At 39.4% G+C, this 19238-nt stretch overlaps 1 protein-coding gene and 1 pseudogene across 6 annotated transcripts in view; both read right to left on the bottom strand.

The window, feature by feature from the left end:
- Window positions 1-679: 679 nt before the first annotated feature.
- Window positions 680-1908, bottom strand: LOC140611317 (pygopus homolog 2 pseudogene; annotated as a pseudogene).
- Window positions 1909-4916: 3008 nt separating this feature from the next.
- The window catches only part of DENND6A (DENN domain containing 6A), a 49512-nt gene continuing 35190 nt past the window's right edge, over window positions 4917-19238 (bottom strand). For all 6 annotated transcript variants that reach the window (XM_072785751.1, XM_072785752.1, XM_072785756.1 and 3 more), the window contains 9 exons: window positions 19124-19218; window positions 14957-15022; window positions 14786-14850; window positions 14130-14219; window positions 9549-9602; window positions 9338-9447; window positions 8857-8959; window positions 7643-7717; window positions 4917-7178 (listed from right to left, as the gene is read on the bottom strand). In XM_072785751.1, coding sequence (XP_072641852.1) covers window positions 7047-7178; window positions 7643-7717; window positions 8857-8959; window positions 9338-9447; window positions 9549-9602; window positions 14130-14219; window positions 14786-14850; window positions 14957-15022; window positions 19124-19218 — 790 coding nt within the window. In that variant the 3' untranslated portion in view covers window positions 4917-7046. The remainder of the gene's footprint in view (window positions 7179-7642; window positions 7718-8856; window positions 8960-9337; window positions 9448-9548; window positions 9603-14129; window positions 14220-14785; window positions 14851-14956; window positions 15023-19123; window positions 19219-19238) is intronic.

The following is a 19238-nucleotide window of genomic DNA, read 5'->3' as shown; positions in this document are numbered from 1 at the left end:
AGAGATTGAGAAAGGGCCAGTGGCTTTGGTATGAGGGACGCATGTCTGGACAGCGACTCTTACCCATCGTCCTGAAGCCCCAAATCACCGAGAAACTGCCCTAGCCAAGAGCTCTCCTGCTTCTTTCAGCTATTTGGTTCTCTAAGGGGGTAGGACTTGGGTAGGTCTTGGAGGAGGTGAGGGGAAAGTCAGAAAGGGAAAAAGTTCCCATTTATTGCCCGAATCTGTGTCCTAAAGCCCATGAAAGGGAGACTGCCGGGACGGGACCCCAACTCCTCTGGCCAGAAACCTTGAACACTTCACTCCAAAAACTAAGGCTGCAGTGTGGGGCTAGATAGGAGTGTTAGGCACAGGTGCTGGCACATCCATCGTCTGCACAGAGAAGACCCTTGCCCTCCAGATCCTCCTTTTGGCTTCTTTTCTCTTGCAGTCGTACCCCTAGGTCTCCTGAGACTGGGGCCACCACAGTGCTGGGCAGGGCTTTGGTTTCCTGGATCTCTGTAGATCTCAGTATGTATGAGTAAGTTTCTGGAAAAATGAGCAATCCAGGCTCTTTTGCCTGCCCACCTCCGTTCTTTCTCTGCCCCCAGGAGCCACTGTGTTTCTGCCCCATGGGGACGGGAAGCCAGTGGAAAGCAGAACCAAGAACCAGACTTGGAAACTATCACCCTCGCCAGTGTCACCCATCATTAGCAGCCACCCGCTGCCCCACACCGTCATGGATGTATAGACTGGATCTCCTTGGTCTTGAGGCAGAGATCACAAGCCCAGGAGGCTGAGGCCTCAGTGGTCAGCAGCCCGTATGTGCTCTGTCATGCGTGTGTACTTGTGTTGGCCTCACACAGGACGGCACACTAGTCATTGCTCACCTCCTTGCAACAGGTACCACACGTGTACACCACACCTGGGGGGAGAGGCTGAGGCCCTGAGTCCCCACTTGCCTTGCTGGGGGTGCCAGGCTATTTGTTTCCAGAGTTCCCCCACCCCGCCCACTGCTGTTTGCAGTGCGGGAGCGGAGGGCGGGAGGGGAGAGACTGGGCTGATCCCATTAACAGCAGCAGCTAGGGAGCCTGAGTAAGGCTCCTGGGAAAAAGCACTAGGGGCAGGTGGATTCAGGGCCTTTCCCCCATCCTAACCAAGACCAGGAAAGCCAGGGTTTGGACCAGGGAAGGGACTTGTATTGGAGGGCAGGCTGGGGGACCCCTGACAAGGTCTCTGGAGGAGAAGGCCCAAAAGCTGCTCCTGGTTGCACAAAGTGTTGGGGGAGAGAAGGGATGCCCAGCTCCCCTCTGAGAGGTTGTCCTATGGTGGGTGAGATCATGGGCTGATCCTCCCAGGCCTGGCATCATCTGTCCACCAGGAGGCTGAAGTTTTGACCCAGAGGCTAGTGGAAGGTTTGGCTAGGAAAGCTCATGTTGCCTCGGGGTTAGCAGCCAGGGCCCTGCAGGGCTGTGTGTTGGGGGTGGGGATTGTTCATGTTGAAAACAAGGCCCATAGGGTTGGGAGGGAAGGGGGGGTGCTGTTGATGAAGAGGCTGGGGACCACCTCTAATGCCCTAGCCTGGGCGTACCTGGCCTGCCATGCCCCACTGTTCACAGAAGCCTCCAAAGGAAACACGACTGCCAAGGAAAGGAGGGGCTGCGCCCCCCACCTTAGGGGCTCTCAAGACATCCTCAGAAGGGTTGGATGCAACCAGGTGATCTACTATGGGAGGCAAACATGGTGCAAACTCTGTCAGGTGTGAGTATGCAGGGCCCTGAGTATTTGATTTCCTTCACTTCTTTCCTGGGCTCTTCATCTTCAGACCCACCTTGCCCTGCTTCCTCTTGGTGCCAGGTGGCGCAGGGGTCAGTGGGGGCAGCCACCTCTCTCCAGCTTGTCTGGTGGGGGTGGCACTGAGGTGGCCATGAGGACAGGGGGCAGGGGTCAGCAACAGTGGGGGACAGACTTGTCCTCAGAGGCACCATTCCCAGGAGGGGGGTCAGGGTGCTCTTGAGGAGCAGCCAGGCCAGGTGGCGAGGCCAGGCATCCAGTGGAGTGTCAGCTGCCCTCAGAAGTAAAAATTCTTGTTTTAAAAAGAGATTTTATTTATTTATTCATGAGAGACATACAGAGAGAGGCAGAAACACAGGCAGAGGGAGAAGCAGACTCCATGCAGGAAGCCCGATGTGGGACTTTATCCCGGATCCCAGGATCATGCACACCCTGAGCTGAAGGCAGATCCTCAACCACTGAGTCACCCAAGCATCCCAGGAGTAAAAATTCTAAACAAAATTTTATCAAGTCAAATCCAAAAACATATTAAAAGGGTAACACATCAAGACCAAGAGGAATTAATCCTAGGAATGTACTTGGTCTAACATTCAAAAGTCAATTAATGTTAACATATCAATCATATTCACAAACTCAGAAGAAAAACTATATGATCATCTCAATAGATTCAGAAAGAGCATTTAAACAAAATCCAAAGCCCATTCCTGATTTAAAAAAAAAAAAAAACGAAAAAAAAAAACCTTCTCAGCAATAGGACTTCTATAAAAGAGGACTTCACTAACTTGATAAAGGACACCTACCAAAAAAACAAAACAAAACAAAACAAACAAAAACCCTACAGCTAATACTATACTTAATTATAAAAGGCTGAATGCTTTCCTTTAAGAACAAGACAGAGATGTCCACTCTCATCAGCACTATTCAACACTGTATTGGAGATTCTAGACAGTGCAATCAGGCAAGAGAAAGAAGTCATCTACTGAAAGAAGTAAAGCAGTTTTCATTCAGAGATGGTATAATCTTCTAGGTAAAAAATATGATGGAATCTACAAAAAAAAGCTACTAGAACTAGTAAATGAGTTTTTTAAGGTTGTGAGATACAGTATCAGTATACAAAAATCAAGTATATATTAGCATTTTGAACTAAACTTTGGAATGAAAAATTGAGAATTTAAAAACTGATATAATTTATAACATGAAAAAAAGACAGGCATAGGGATAAATCTGACAGAAGATGTGAAACATTTATACCCTGAAAACCACAAAATATTGCTGAGAGAAATTAAAGAAGACAAAAATAACAGAGATATATTTTGTTCATGGATCAGGGGGCAATATAATTAAGATGTCACTTCTTCCCCAACTTAAATATAGATTTAATATAATCCCAATCAAAATCAGAGGAAGAACTTGCATAGAAATTCATTAACTTCTGCTTCTTTAAAAGATGCTGTTATGAAAATCAAAAGACTAGTCACAAACTGAGGGAAAAATGTTTGCAAACTATATATCTGAGAAAGAACTTGTATCAAGAATATATAGAGGAAAAAAAAAAAGAATATATAGAGGGGACACCTGGATGGCTCAGTTGGTTAAATGTCCAACTCTTGGCTTCCATGAAGTTTAACTTTCTAATTGGCTAAACAGAAATGATGATATGACGACAAAAAGAATGGGGAGGCAAAAAGAAACAGAAGAACCTAAGCCTAGTGTTGATGCCAGTAAAACGGAAGGAGGCCTATGATTATTAGACAATAATCTTTTTTCTTTTTTTAAGTAGGCTGTATACCCAGTACCCAACATGAGGCTTTAACTCCAACCTTAAGACCAAGGCCTGTGCTGAGATCAAGAGTTGGACACCTAGCTGACTGAGCCACCCAGGTACTCCTGACAATAAGAATCTTAATTTGAAGAAATGCACAGCACAGCATTCAAGTAGTGTGTAACAGAGAAAGGCTGGTATTCAAAAGTGCAGAAGTAACCCTGGAGAATAGGATATAGCAGAATTCTCTTGCCATGCTATTTCAAACTGGGAAGTGTAATTGGAAAAAAAAACTCTAGGAGCTCTATTTTATTAACAAGTGCTAATTTCTATTGGTCTAATTACAAATACAATTCAACCAAATTGCAGATGGCATCTAAATAATATATCTTGAATATATGGAAGGATATGAAAGTGTTAATGATAATTTAGTCATTAATATGAGTTAATATATTTTGTTATTTAAATATTTATCCATAATTAGAGAAGTTTTTGTCTTCTTCAACTATGTTTTTAGAAGACTAATATTAGGAAGTTAGTAATTAAAATTTTCCCCAAGTTATGCTGAAAGAAGGAAGTCAGTGCAAGTGTATAAAAACAAATGAATTAAGTTATAAGCAAATGAAAACAAAAGGACAGATTTTAATAAAATCTCTTTTAAATGTAGTGAAATATTTTATAGTACACTTTCAAGGGTATCATCTAGTAACTTCAAAAAGGAGTAACATCCAATATATTTTATTTCTAACAAATAATTAAAATCCAAGGGGTAGTATCATATACTTTAAAAAAGGGAGATGAAGAAATAAAGGTAATTTGAAATTTTAAAAAAGGTAAAAAAAATTGTAGTAAGAGAGAATCCAATAATAGCTACTTACTTTATTAAGCGAAAAATTTTTCATCAGATCAGTTCATAAAGTCATTGATAAAGTCAATACACTGCCAACAAGGATTTGAAATCACGTCATTGATCTGTTGTTATACTGGACTGCTGTCCACTTGTTCATAGTAAGCAGAAGTTTTCATTTGAAATTTTTTTTAAAGATTTTATTTATTTATTCATGACAGACACAGGGCGAGAGGCAGAGACATAGGCAGAGGGAAAAGCAGGCTCCCTGAAGGGGAGCCTAATACAGGACTCAATCCCAGGACCCTGGGATCATGTCCCGGGCCAAAGGTAGATGCTCAACCACTGAGCACCCAGGTATCCCTCTCATTTGAATTTTTAAAAATAAGTTGGGAAGTAAAAAGATAAAGTAAAATTTTTTTTAAAAGGTAAAAATAAGTTGGGAAGTAAGAAACTTATAATGTACAAGTTTTATTTATTATGCAATTTTTCAAGCATTCCAACCTTACTCAGAAATAACACAAGACATCCAAGTGCTTTAAAATCCAAGGCCTTTAATTCATTTTTCAGTAATGACCATAAATGCCTTCACAAAACCTCTTTTTCACGAAAACGGAAGGCACAAGGCATTACATAACACCCTGAAAACAGTGATTCCCTCTGATGCTGGTGGAGATAACATTAAATGACAGTTTTTAGATCTTAACAATATCTCCTTAAAAAAAAAAAAAAAGACAACACTGAAAATCACAAAAAATTAGCAGTCTTTCTCAGATTCCCAATGCAATTTTCAGTTACTTTTACAAGTACATAATTTGAAATTAATAGATAAACCAGGTAAGTATGATATGGTTTTCAACATGTGTCAGGTTTTAGTTAAATACAGTAAATATGAAGATACTGTTATTCTGCTACTTGGCATCCTTTGCTACTCTTTAGCTGTGCAAAATAAACTTGAAATGATACATCCTGTAGTGGCATAATTTAAAAGATCCTTGATATGACACTAACAACTTTCAAATTCTGGTCACAAACTGCATATAAATTGTAAGATTATTAAAATACTCCTTTTTGAAAAATAATAAGATGACCATTTATACCTAAATAAGGTTTCCCAGAAAGATATGAAATACTTTAGCATATAAAAGTAGTTGCCCCTTTTCCATAAGGACAATGTTGTTTCACAAAATAACTCATATGATCCAAGGCAAATGATTTCTTTCAAATGCCATATTCTCTCTATGACTTTGAGGTATGCTTCAAGAGACTGTATCCAGGAGAAAAGGGCACATTTAGGTATAAGACCACAGTTACAAACACAAGAGGCTTTCTGGGTCAGGAGTGCCCTTAAGAGTTACATTAACAGAAAACAAGAGACAGCTTCTGAAGCCATTTCTTTTACAAACACATACAACTAAATTTGGTTACTGAGAGGGTAATTCAAGACACAGCTATTTACGTATGTGCTATGTCATGTGTGGCTATTTTAAATAGTGGCTTCTGGAGGACACTCCTACTCAAACACAAACCAAACAACCTTACTTTACCAAATCACAATCTTCTATTTTTGGCAAGGTAGTATAAACAAAACAAAACAGAAACAAAATAAGCCTAGTGGTGCAATAAAAAAAACTAGCTTGCTTAACAGTGATTTAGGCAAAATCCCCATGTCTAACAACAGTAGGGACAGTATTCTGAGAAATATAATGGGGGGAAACCCCTACCAAACAAATAATGCTGAAAACTAATCTTATAATCAATCACTCACATGCCTATAACACAAAAGGTTTATGAATGCCTTTGACATGAGAATTCAGTTAAAAATAGCTGATTATGAGGTTTACAATTAGAATGTCTCTGGAAAACATCCAAGCTAATTAACCTAAACAGGTTCAACTAGTAAATGGTTAAGAAGAGATTAAACTCTTCCATAATTAATACTAGATGCTTTCTTGCCTTTGGAGAAACTGGTAAGGCTAAACTTGAAATGATAATAGAATTTAATGAAATGAAACCTACATGACAACTGAAAAAAAGATCACACCAGGGCACTACTAATACACATGATGATGGGAGGCAAGAAACGTCTTTAAGCGGTGATTACTCAGAAGAATGCCTTATAAAATTACATATCATAATCAAGTTAAGAAAAAGCTTCAAGACTAGCAGCTGGGCTTTGTGAAACATGTAGGACAACAGAAGGCACTACAAAAGCATTAATTACTTCTAACTACAGTCGGACAGATCAGTCTTTTCCTTCTTCTTAAGAAGATAGCCAGTGTGAATGTTATTTTTATATCCCCCTGAGTTTTAACATGATTGGGCAAAACAGCACCAATTTAAAAAAATATCTGCAATGCCAGCACTGCAGTTTGGAATCACTTAAACTGATGGCCCCACAGGTCTCTCATAAGAGCACTTTGAACATGATTAAAAATATAGAAATGCCTTTCGGTATTTCAGTATTAAAGTGGAACCACCACAGATATCCATTTTTAAAAATAATGCACTAAAAAGGTCTGTTTAGTCAGTATAGTCTTTCCACCCTGTAGCTAGCATTCACGGCTATTTTCCACACTGAGACATCTCCCTTGTGCGTTGGGTTGAAATGTCAGTATGCTTCATGGTGCACAATCTTTTTCGGCTGGAAAATCCTGGCAAGTGTCATGTCATGCCTGTTTTGAGCAGTATGCCTTGTAGGTCCTCTGGTAATGCTAAGATAATTGCATCTATGTGTGTCCGTAACTTTTCCATGGTGTCAGGTTTCACAGGCAAGCGCTCTCGATCAGCCTGCAACTACATAAAGAACATTTGGAAGCACTTAAATTATCCTCTCAGTCTGTATTAATATATTATATTCTGTAAATGAACAAGTTTAGTGGTTTTGATGATTTGGAAAATTCAAACTTATACTAGAATTTACAGAAATTGTAAAAAAGCAAGAACATGTCATTTAAACAATATATTGTTGAGATCAATAAAAGACTTCTATAAATTAATAGATAATATCTATAGGTACTAGGTGGTATTAGATATGTGACAATTTTTTTGTAAAGCTCATTAGACTCCCTGTAAATACTTTTCAAATAATATGGCATCACTCTGATCTGCTTGAGTGACCAAGTATTTTCAGATTTACCATCAATTGGCCAATCTTAAGCGCTCTCGTTTAAAAAAGCTACTTCTGTTTCACATCATGAATTGTCACCTCAACTGTGAGGAAAATATCTTTATGGATCTTTGCTGTTTTGGCTACATACCAGCTTATTTTTTAGCTTCAATACAAGGTCTACTGTTTCTACTTCTGTGTGTTTTTGGGTCCAGAGAAGTAAGTCCTAGAAGAATAAACAAAACCCCAATCAGTTAATACTCAAAATACTTTTCAAACTGCTCTATTTTAACAGGCGAGGCTACTGAGCAGGAAGGATAGGAAGGAAAAGGAGAATAAAGATGTAACTCAGATATAGCATTAAAGTACAAGCATAATTCTCCATATGATATTTTAACAATATTAATGAGATAATTTTTGACATCAGAACTAACAGTTGTAAATAAAATGTAAGAAACTCCTTTCTGAGGTAGCCCTTTTATATCAATGAAAAAACTGCAACTCAGAGTATAACACTAACTCCCATCCCTATTAAGTAGTAAGTAATTTATAAGGAACACTAACAAATTCAGATAACTGAACATGTAAACTTTCACATCTACAAACAAGCTCTTCTTGGCTTATTTGTGGTTGCCTTCATTATATTCATTCTCTTAAAATCACAGTCACTGGGAGTTTATGATCAGAAAGTTCACTTCAAGGCTAGCGCACCTCACGTTAAATAAAAATGAGACTATCCTTTATATTTTCACAAGTAGCTCAATTTAACATAGTCTGGTGACAAATTATAGATTATAAACAGTCAAAATACATTAAAAAATTGGGAATAGTTACTGGAAAAGGTGTTCAGATTTGAATCTTGATTCTAGCCAGTGCTATGCTAATAAATATTTAACCACCAATTCTCTAGGAAAAGTCTCTGGTTTGTATGTAGCATTTGCGAATGTGGTATAATACACCAACTGTAACCAATTTCAAGCTACCAACCTGAGATCACTGAACACAGAGTTGGGAAGAGATGTACACAGTTAGTTGCTGTGGATCAGTAGAAGTAGGGCTCTAGCTCACTGCTGGCTCCATTACTTAGCAATGATACAATCTGAAGCAAGTCACTTAATTTATAATCCTTGAGGGTTTCATAATGCAAATTATAACACACCTACTTCAATGCATCATTGTGAGGATTAAAAGACATTGTCCATATTAAACACCTACATAGCCCCTGGCACACAGCACATGATCTAGAAAAGTTAGGTATTACTATTTACAAAGTAGTGGATATGGATATAATCTCCCAGCCGCTAAGGATAATCTTATCTTTATTTTCAATAGCTGTTAATCATCACATAAACACAGTTTTCTAACCTCCTCACAAAGAGCTTCTAAATGGAGTGCCTCCAATTTCTGGGTCATTTCCTTCCGTCGGGTCTTGAACCAACCATCAAAATTTGGAGATTTTAGAAAATGCCTATAAAAATAAATTTTAAAAAAGCAAAGTTTGATTATGACTTACTTCCTCTCCTTGATACCTTTCCTACCTATAGCTTGGAGAACCATGTGAAACTTTTTTTTTTTTTTAATATAAGTTAAAGTCCAGTTTTTTTTTTTTTTTTTAAGATTTTTAACTTATTTATTCACAGAGACACAGAGAGAGAGGCAGAGACACAGGCAGAGGGAGAAGCAGGCATCATACAGAGAGCCTGACATGGGACTCGATCCTGGGTCTCCAGGATCATGCCCTGAGCTGCAGGCGGCGCTAAACCGCTGCGCCACCGGGGCTGCCCTTTTGTTTTGTTTTTAAACAAAGTTCTACAGATGGGTGAAAAAAGGGGAAAAAAAGACCAACCGGTAAAGTCCAATCCAATCGCCTTTTATTCTAGAGGTCAGTTGAGGTCCTGTTTTCTCAAGTGTTTTCATAAATTCTTCTGGAAGGAACTGTCTTAATTGGGGTGGACTCTAGAAATTATGACATACTGATTTAAAAATTAGAAATGGATATACTCCCAGAAGTTAATGACAGAGAACTCAAATAAGAATTTAATTGAATATAGTTATACCTTCCATGGAGAGATACTTTTCTGCAAAGGCATCAAGCTTGCCACGTATCTTTCCTAAAACCAAGAAAAAATTAACCTACATTAGGCATTCTTTTTTTTTTTTTTAAGATTTTATTTATTTACTTGAAAGAGACAGTGCGAGCAAGTGTAGGCAAGGGCAGAGAAAGAATCCCAAGCACACTCTGTGCTGAGCACAGAGCTTTGTGTGGGGTTCAATGCCATGACCCTGAGACCAGGACCTGAGCAGAAACCAAAAGTTGGATGCTCAACTGAGCCACTGATATGCCCCAAAGTTAGGCATTCTTACCTAGAGACTTTTCAAAAACATTTAAACAGATGGGCTTAAAAAAAATAGGTTTACAACAAGTTTTTCATCATATGCTCTTTTAATAGCAGCAATACATCACTCCCCATAACAGACATAGGAAATTTTAGACTGAATTGAGAAGTCAGACTTTGAATAAGAATTTAACTAAATCTTATGTAATCCAAGGGACTGCATATTTTTAATGAAAATCATTAACCTTATTGGGTATGTACCAGAAAATGTACTTAATATTTTACATGCATGATCTCTTTTAATCCTTGCAACCATCCCATGTGGCAATTCTTACTGGGAAAGAGACTTTGAAAAGCTAAGTAAGCTGCCCAGGTCATGCAGCCTGAACCTGAATTCAACCCATGCCTTAAGCACTACAGTAAAGTTCATTTCAAATCAAACAGATTTAAATGGAACAAAATTAATTAACATCTACAGACCAAGAAAGAATATTTTGCTTCAAAATGTAATAGTGGGGGAGGGGAGGAGCAAGATGGCGGAAGAGTAGGGTCTCCAAATCACCTGTCTCCACCAAACTACCTAGAAAACCTTCAAATTATCCTGAAAATCTATGAATTCGGCCTGAGATTTAAAGAGAGACCAGCTGGAATGCAACAGTGAGAAGAGTTCGCGCTTCTATCAAGGTAGGAAGACGGGGGAAAAAGATAAAGAAAGAAAAGGCCTCCAAGGGGGAGGGGCCCCGCGAGGAGCAGGGCTGAGGCCGGGTCGAGTGTCCCCAGGACAGGAGAGCCCCGTCCCGGAGACGCAGGAGCTGCACCGACCTTCCCGGGGGAAAGGGGCTCGCGGGGAGTTGGAGCAGGACCCAGGAGGGAGGGGATGCCCTCGGGCTCCCCGGGACAGTAACAGCAACTGCGCGCCCAGGAGAGTGCGCCGAGCTCCCTAAGGGCTGCAGCGCGCACGGCGGGACCCGGCGGGACCCGGAGCAGCCAGGAGGGGCTCGGGCGGCGGCTCCGCGGAGGGGGCTGCGGGGCGGGAGCAGCTCGGAGGGCTCGGGCGGCGGCTCCGCGGAGGAGGCTGCGCGGAGGGGGCTGCGCGGCCCCGGGAGCAGCTCGGCCGGGCTCGGGCAGAGGAAGAGGCTCCGTGCAGAGGGGCCTGCGCGGTTCCAGGAGCAGCTCGGAGGGGCTCGGGCGGCGGCTCCGCGGAGGGGGTTGCGCAGCCCTGGAGCGCGAATCCACCAGCGCAGGCTCCGGAGCACAGGGCGCCGGGACACAGCCCAGGATCCGGCCCCCCCCCCGGGACAGGCAGAGACCGGGAGGGCCCAGGACAGCAAGGACGCTCCTGCCCCGAGCAGATCAGCGGCCCCGCCCCGGAGCCTCCAGGCCCTGCAGACGGAGTTCCTGCCGGAGCTGAATCCAGGTTTCCAGAGCTGCCCCGCCACTGGGGCTGTTCCTCCTGCGGCCTCACGGGGTAAACAACCCCCACTGAGCCCTGCACCAGGCAGGGGCACAGCAGCTCCCCCAACTGCTAACACCTGAAAATCAGCACAACAGGCCCCTCCCCCAGAACACCAGCTAGACAGACAACTTCCAGGAGAAGCCAAGGGACTTAAAGTACACAGAATCAGAAGATACTACCCTGTGGTTCTTTTTTTTTTTTTTTTTTGGTTTTATTTTTTTTGCTTTGTTTTGTTTTTTGTTTTGTTTTGCTTTTTGATTTGTTTCCTTCCCCCACCCCCCCTTTTTTTTCTCCTTTCTTTTTCTCTTTTTTTTTCTTTCGTTTTTTTTTCTCTTCCCTTTTTTTTCTCTTTCTCTTTTCTTTCCTTCTTTCTCTCCTCTCTTTTTCTCTTTTTCCCAATACAACTTGCTTTTGGCCACTCTGCACTGAGCAAAATGACTAGAAGGAAAACCTCACCTCAAAAGAAAGAATCAGAAACAGTCCTCTCTCCCACAGAGTTACAAAATCTGGATTACAATTCAATGTCAGAAAGCCAATTCAGAAGCACTATTATACAGCTACTGGTGGCTCTAGAAAAAAGTATAAAGGACTCAAGAGACTTCATGACTGCAGAATTTAGAGCTAATCAGGCAGAAATTAAAAATCAACTGAATGAGATGCAATCCAAACTAGAAGTCCTAACGACGAGGGTTAACGAGGTGGAAGAACGAGTGAGTGACATAGAAGACAAGTTGATAGCAAAGAGGGAAACTGAGGAAAAAAGAGACAAACAATTAAAAGACCATGAAGATAGATTAAGGGAAATAAACGACAGCCTGAGGAAGAAAAACCTACGTTTAATTGGGGTTCCCGAGGGCGCCGAAAGGGCCAGAGGGCCAGAATATGTATTTGAACAAATTCTAGCTGAAAACTTTCCTAATCTGGGAAGGGAAACAGGCATTCAGATCCAGGAAATAGAGAGATCCCCCCCTAAAATCAATAAAAACCGTTCAACACCTCGACATTTAATTGTGAAGCTTGCAAATTCCAAAGATAAGGAGAAGATCCTTAAAGCAGCAAGAGACAAGAAATCCCTGACTTTTATGGGGAGGAGTATTAGGGTAACAGCAGACCTCTCCACAGAGACCTGGCAGGCCAGAAAGGGCTGGCAGGATATATTCAGGGTCCTAAATGAGAAGAACATGCAACCAAGAATACTTTATCCAGCAAGGCTCTCATTCAAAATGGAAGGAGAGATAAAGAGCTTCCAAGACAGGCAGGAACTGACAGAATATGTGACCTCCAAACCAGCTCTGCAAGAAATTTTAAGGGGGACTCTTAAAATTCCCCTTTAAGAAGAAACTCAGTGGAACAGTCCACAAAAACAAAGACTGAATAGATATCATGATGACACTAAACTCATATCTCTCAATAGTAACTCTGAATGTGAACGGGATAGAGAAGCTGTGGTCTCTGTATACAATGGAATATTACTCAGCCATTAGAAATGACAAATACCCACCATTTGCTTCGATGTGGATGGAACTGGAGGGTATTATGCTGAGTGAAATAAGTGAATCAGAGAAGGACAAACATTATATGGTCTCATTCATTTGGGGAATATAAAAAATAGTGAAAGGGAATAAAAGGGAAAGGAGAAAAAAATGAGTGGGAAATATCAGGGAGGGAGACAGAACATGAGAGTCTCCTAACTCTGGGAAACGAACTAGGGGTGGTGGAAGGGGAGGTGGGCAGGGGGTGGGGTGACTGGGTGATGGGCACTGAGAGGGGCACTTGATGGGATGAGCACTGGGTGTTATTCTATATGTTGGAAAATTGAACACCAATAAAAAATAAATTTATTAAAAAAAAAAAAAAAAAAACAAAATGTAATAGTGAAGATCTCCAGGTTGCTCCCACATGATATTCCTAGACAGATTACATTAATAACTAACTACCTGGCATCTCTCTCCAATTCAGGCTCCATACTAAGACCACATTATGGTACTGTCTGATACTGTGAGGCAAGTTTTAGTATTTTATTTTTTTTTATTTTATTTTATTTATTTATTTATTTATTTATTTATTTATTTATTTATTTTTTTAGTTTTAGTATTTTAATATGCTATTCTACAGAGTTTTATAGAAGGAACCATATCATGTAGTCATTTATTCCATAAGTATTGAGTGCTATCAGATACCAGACTGAGGAAAAGATAATGAACAAGACAGATAAGGTCCCTATCATTATGGAGTTAGCAGTCTCATGGATATCATATCAAATCATGCTCAAGAAAATAGTATCAGAGGGGTGGCTCAGTTGGGTTAAGTGTCCAACTCTTGGTTTTGGCCCACATTCGTGACCTCAGGGTCATGAGATCAGGCCCCACACTGGGCTCCTCACTCAGCACAGAGTCTGCTTGAGATTCTCTGCCCCTCCTCCTGCTCATGAGCTTTCTCTCTCTCTCTAAATAAAATCTTAAAGTGGCTTTGAAAAAAAAAAAAAAGAAATAATATCAGAGAAAGAGGCTCCAGGTTAACCCTCTTTTAAGGTATAAAGTGCAATAATTATGTAGTATTTCATAATTATTTCATTTAAGATTCAAAGCAACCCTGTAAGATAATTAGGAAAAGTGGAATTAGCCATATTTTACAGATAAAGAAATGAGGGCAGAGGAAGGAAGTGACTTGCCAAAGTTACATAGTTAATATTAGAAGAGAGTCCAGGTCTCTTGCAAAGGGCTCTATTTTTAATCATCAAACACATGAGCAGGCAAAGCACACAACTGAAGGTTTTGTGGATGGGGAAAGCATTCACATATCCCTCAACTAATCACTAAATTAAGCAAATATGTGTGTTAACTTACTAATGGAATGATGAAGCTTTGTGTCAGTTCCAAAAAATAGCGTCGGAGAATAACACTTTGAGCCTCTGAAGGACGCTTCTGTTGTACACCCTTAAAAGAAAAAGCAATGAGAACCTACATTCTAGTGTAAGAGAAAATAAAACAATGCATAATTATAGTAATCAATTGATATGTAAATACATATTTTTACTTGATTTAAAAAGAACCCTAGAACCTCATCTTGAAGTAATTTAACTTGAAGTTCACTGTGCAATATCTTGTGGAAAAACCCTTAGAGTAAAACATCACTGTTCATCTCACACTTAAAAGTATCAGTTTACAATGAAGTGTTTTTATTTCATACTTGCTGTATGAGTATTATTTACATTTTCCAAAAAATGCTAACTATCCTCTGTTATAGATGCTAAACTACCTCATGGAAGAGTCTATAACTTTTTCACTGTAACTCCTAAGTTTCTAGAAAGACCAGTACTAGTTGGTAGCGGCAGCTCCACATTTCAAGCCCATAATCATTGCTGCTTTAATCTCCTGATTTTTATGAAGTTTTGGTTCAAAAGAAAGACCTCATTTTACATATCATACATAATGCACATACTGCCTAGATATTGCATACCTGCACAAGGAAATTTAAATTAATAATATAAGCAAGTAATTACCTTCTGTAATTGTTTTATGATCTCTTCATCTCTGTTTAGATATGGCTTATAAGAAGTATAAACTCCTAAAAAGAAAAGAAAATAAGGTAAATAGTAAGACCCAAGTACCCACATAAGTATATATTTAAGAATTGATAAAAATAATAAAATATAATAATAAAAAGTCAATACCAGGTTTAGAATCCAGTGTCTTTAAGTTCTTCAATTTTTTTACTTTAACCTGCTTAGGAATTTCACCTGAAGGAAATATCATAAAGATTCTTATAATTATTCAAGTTTTATATATTACAAAACCGGAATTTTGCAAGATTAATAATCCACTGACTGTTTATTACTTAGTCAGGGATCTTGTAGCTAAAGTATTCTTTTTTGTTAATTTTATTTATTTACTAGAGAAAGAGAGAGAGAGAGAGAAAGCAAGTGAAAGCAGGGGAAGGTGCAGAAGGGGAGAGAGAGAATCTCAAGCAGGCTCCACACTCAGCGCCAGAGCCCAATGCAGGGCTCGATCTCACGACCCTGAGATCACGACCTTAGCTGAAATTAAGAGTCAAATGCTTAACTGACTGAGCCACCCAGGCGCCCCTAAAGTATTCTTCTTAATATCAAATAATATTCAAGAGTTTATTCCTGATACTTTAAAACTGGATAAAGGGAATGCTGGATTATTATAGCATTACGGAAAAAATGTATATAAATTATATAAAATGGGTATTTGATCTTTCATTAATATCCATTACTTAAAACTTTTCCTTTTGTCACTCAATTTATAATTTAAAATATTTGTGCCAAATACATGAAATTGAAAAATCTATGTGCCTAATATTAATAAAATACCCTTGAAGAGTAAATGGAATTGCAAGCAACTCCTATAGTATTCAAAAGTTTTCTGATACCTCCCTGTCTGTTCCCGCATTGTAGAAACTTACACTGCCACCAGGTGGTGACAGTGTATGTCACAACCACAGACCTGAGCCATAAAGGGATAGGCCTCCCAAGCAGCATATGCTGTGTTCTGGTCTTCGGGTCAAGAGAAGCTACAATCTAAACAACTCTCTAATTAGGAGAAAAATGCCCCAAGACAAGCACTTAAAAGGATCATTAACACACTACTTTTTTTCCTTACTCTTAGGCAGGGAGAGGGAGGACAAAGTGGACCTAAGAAGTGAAAAACAATCTAGAGCTTATCTAATTCAAGGCTCTAAATTGACAACATATTTTTGTTTAAATTTAAATGCTAACTACAGTTTTCTCTGGGGGTGGTTCTGCAGGAACACAGAATTTTCACTTATAATCTTGTTAAAAAATTTTAGAAGTATGTACTATGGTAAAACTCTACTTTGAAGTACTTTCAATCTTACAGAAAAGCTGCAGAATAATAAAAATGATATCCTAATTTTATTAATCGTCTCAATAATAACTTTAAACAGACACTATTAAATAAGTCGATATCAGGTACAAATAGACTGATTTTTTTCCCATTGATTCAGTAAATGTTAATAAATGCAAGATACTGGAGATAAAAACTAGTTCCTGGTATCAAATAGCTCACAATCTAAAGGCAAAGTAAGACAAATTGAGATATATGACAATTTGGAAGGATATCTGCTGGGATAAACAAGATCCTATAGAAACACAAAAGAGTGTCTTGGCCAAAGAGGAGTGAAAAAATTATTGAGGTTTCCTAAAGGAAGTGATATGTAAGCAGTCTTATAAGAGAAATAAAAAGTTATCCAGGGAGAAAAAGATGTTTGAGGTAGAGTTGAGTCCAGAAGCATTAACAGCATGTTGCCTAAAGAGTTATACATAATGGTAAGGATAGTACTACCACCACATACTCCATCCTTATTTGTGCCAGTCCTGATCTAAGACTACTGCATGAATGATTGCATTTAATCTTCTCTAAGAAGCAGGTTTTATCAAGTCCATCTCACAGATGAAGAAACTAAGGCATGGATAAAACTGACCTGGTATGCACCAGCACTGGCTCTTTCCTGCATCATCATCCACTCTGATTGGCCAATATCCCATTCAGATAGGTTGTTGGCTCTAGAGGAAAAACTTGTCCAAGGACACACAGATAACATGGTTGAACCACGATATGGAATGAGGCAGTCTAACTCCTGAGCCATCACTCTTATCCACTATACTACAGAGGCAGGAATGAAGAGTATGTTAAGACAGGCAAGAGATAAAGCTACAGAAGTACTCAAAGGTCAAATCAAGAGGAACTATAAAGATGTCTAACATCCAAGGTGACTGAGAGATCAGAAGCATGAGCATGGCAGGCAGTGGATGGGGAGACTGAGCTGACAGGATCAAATCTGCATTTAACACATTCTCTGACACGAGGTGGTGATAACGTAAGCCACAGCTACAGGCCTGAACTACAGATAGACAGGACTCATGAGCAGGTCTGCTGTGTTGCACAAAGGAGCTTGAAGTGAAAGAGAAAAGCCCAGAGGATAAAATAGAAGCATTGTGGAGTACTGCTCCTGGGTAGATACAGAACCTGAATGAAGCAAGACGTGTGCGGCAAGGAACGAACAGGGAAGACAGGGAGCCCCTGGAACTCTGTGGAGGAGAGAAAGCCATGAAGCTTTGGGGACAGACTGGGAGAAGAGCAAAGTCCAGAAATACCCAAGTTTCTAGAATTTTTTTTTTTAGATTTTTATTTATCTATTTTAGAGAAGGAAAGAAAAAGTGTATGTATATGTGAGCAGGGGGAAGGACAAAGGGAGTGAATCTGACAGACTCCTCACTGAGCCTGGATCCGACTCAGATGCTTTTAGTCTAGATTAAGAGGACAAAACTATGAAAATAAATGTCAATATTAAATTAAGATTCTAAAAAATGTTCCATATCTTCTTATAGCTAAGACTCTGGTGACTGCTGTATTCTAAATTATCACTAAATCATAGAGAGAGGATACCAGTGAAATGGCAGGTGACTATGACATTTACAGAATGCCATGAGTCAGGAACTCATCTAGCAAAGAATTTGAGGCTAAAGAGGCTGTTTTAAGAACACACAGATCTGACAGCCAAAGTGAAGTTATCTGCTCCTTCCTCTATTTTTTAAGACTTTTAAGGATTTCAGTATAAGATTGAGTCTAGTGTTTGTAAATAATAGAATTTAAACAGTTATTGCTTCAGTCTAACATATCTATGTAGATTTATGTATATACTGGAAAGAATATCTCATAAATATTAAATAATATTTTAAATATATCTATGTACACCAAAAGAAGTCTTTTTTTTTTTTTAAGATTTTATTTATTTAGAGAGAAAGAGCATACACAAGCCGGCAGGAAGGGAAGAAGGAGAGGGAGAAGTAGGCTCCCTGCTGAGCACAGAGCCTGATGTGGGGCTTCATCCCAGGAGCCTGGGATCATTACCTGACGTGAAGGCAGACAATTAACCAACTGAGCCACTCAGGTGCCCCAAAAGAACTATTTTTTTAAAGATTTTATTTATTTATTTATTCCTGAGAGACACACAGAGAGAAGCAGAGACACAGAGGGAGAAGCAAGCTCCCAACGGGGAGTCCGATGCAGGATTCAATCCTGGGACCAGGATCATGCCCTGAGCCAAAGGCAGATGCCTAACTGCTGAGCCACCAAGGCGTCCTCCAAAAAAAGTCTTTAAAAGTAACATACCATAAAGTTGTTTAAAAATATTTTCAATATCTCAAGTCTCACTATTTCAATAAACAACCCATGACTGTCCAGTGAGGAATGTCAGAGAGACCATTAAATTATCATCAAGTTAACAAAGCTTCTAATCTCTGAATTATTTTACTCATTTAAATACATTCATACATACATACATTCATAATACAACAGTTACGATAGGCCAAATACTATTTATCTCTTCTTCAAGGAAAGCACAACCTTTGACCATTTCTTAATACAATTGCCAGAGAAATGTATAATACTTATTTGAGACCTAGCAGAGAATTTTGTGCCAAGTTCAATAATTCAAGCTTCTACAAGGTTTTATTCAAGCAGTGTTGGAAATTCCCATTTAATTGGGCTTATACATATACTAAAAGTTGCTCAAATTTTGAGGCTTCGTTGTTGTAATTCATTTCATGTTTATAACACTAGAATATTAGATGTACATTTTTTACTAGGAGGACATGATGGGTTACACATAAAAGAATCTGTATATTTTAGTGGGAAGTTATGCTCTTCTCCAAAGGCCCTTATTCAGATCGCCTCCAAAAAAGCTTTCCATTAACATAATTAAAAAGTAATTAAGAGATGAAAACAAAGGGGAAGAAATAAATCTGCTCAGCCAATTCACATACTAAAAACAGAACACTGAGTTTATATTTTACCTGCAGGTTTAAGGTCTCCTATTCGAATAATGTGTGGCCAGTGCTGGAGTGTTTTTGCAAAAAAAGGGTTGGTTACTCCTAATATGACTGAAGGCCTGCATAAAACAAAACAGAA

This window comes from Canis lupus, chromosome 19, assembly GCF_048164855.1.
Source record: "Canis lupus baileyi chromosome 19, mCanLup2.hap1, whole genome shotgun sequence".
In the NCBI taxonomy this organism is placed as follows: domain Eukaryota; kingdom Metazoa; phylum Chordata; class Mammalia; order Carnivora; family Canidae; genus Canis; species Canis lupus.
Note: the sequence above shows the minus strand (reverse complement) of the source record. Positions and strands in the feature narration are given on the sequence as shown.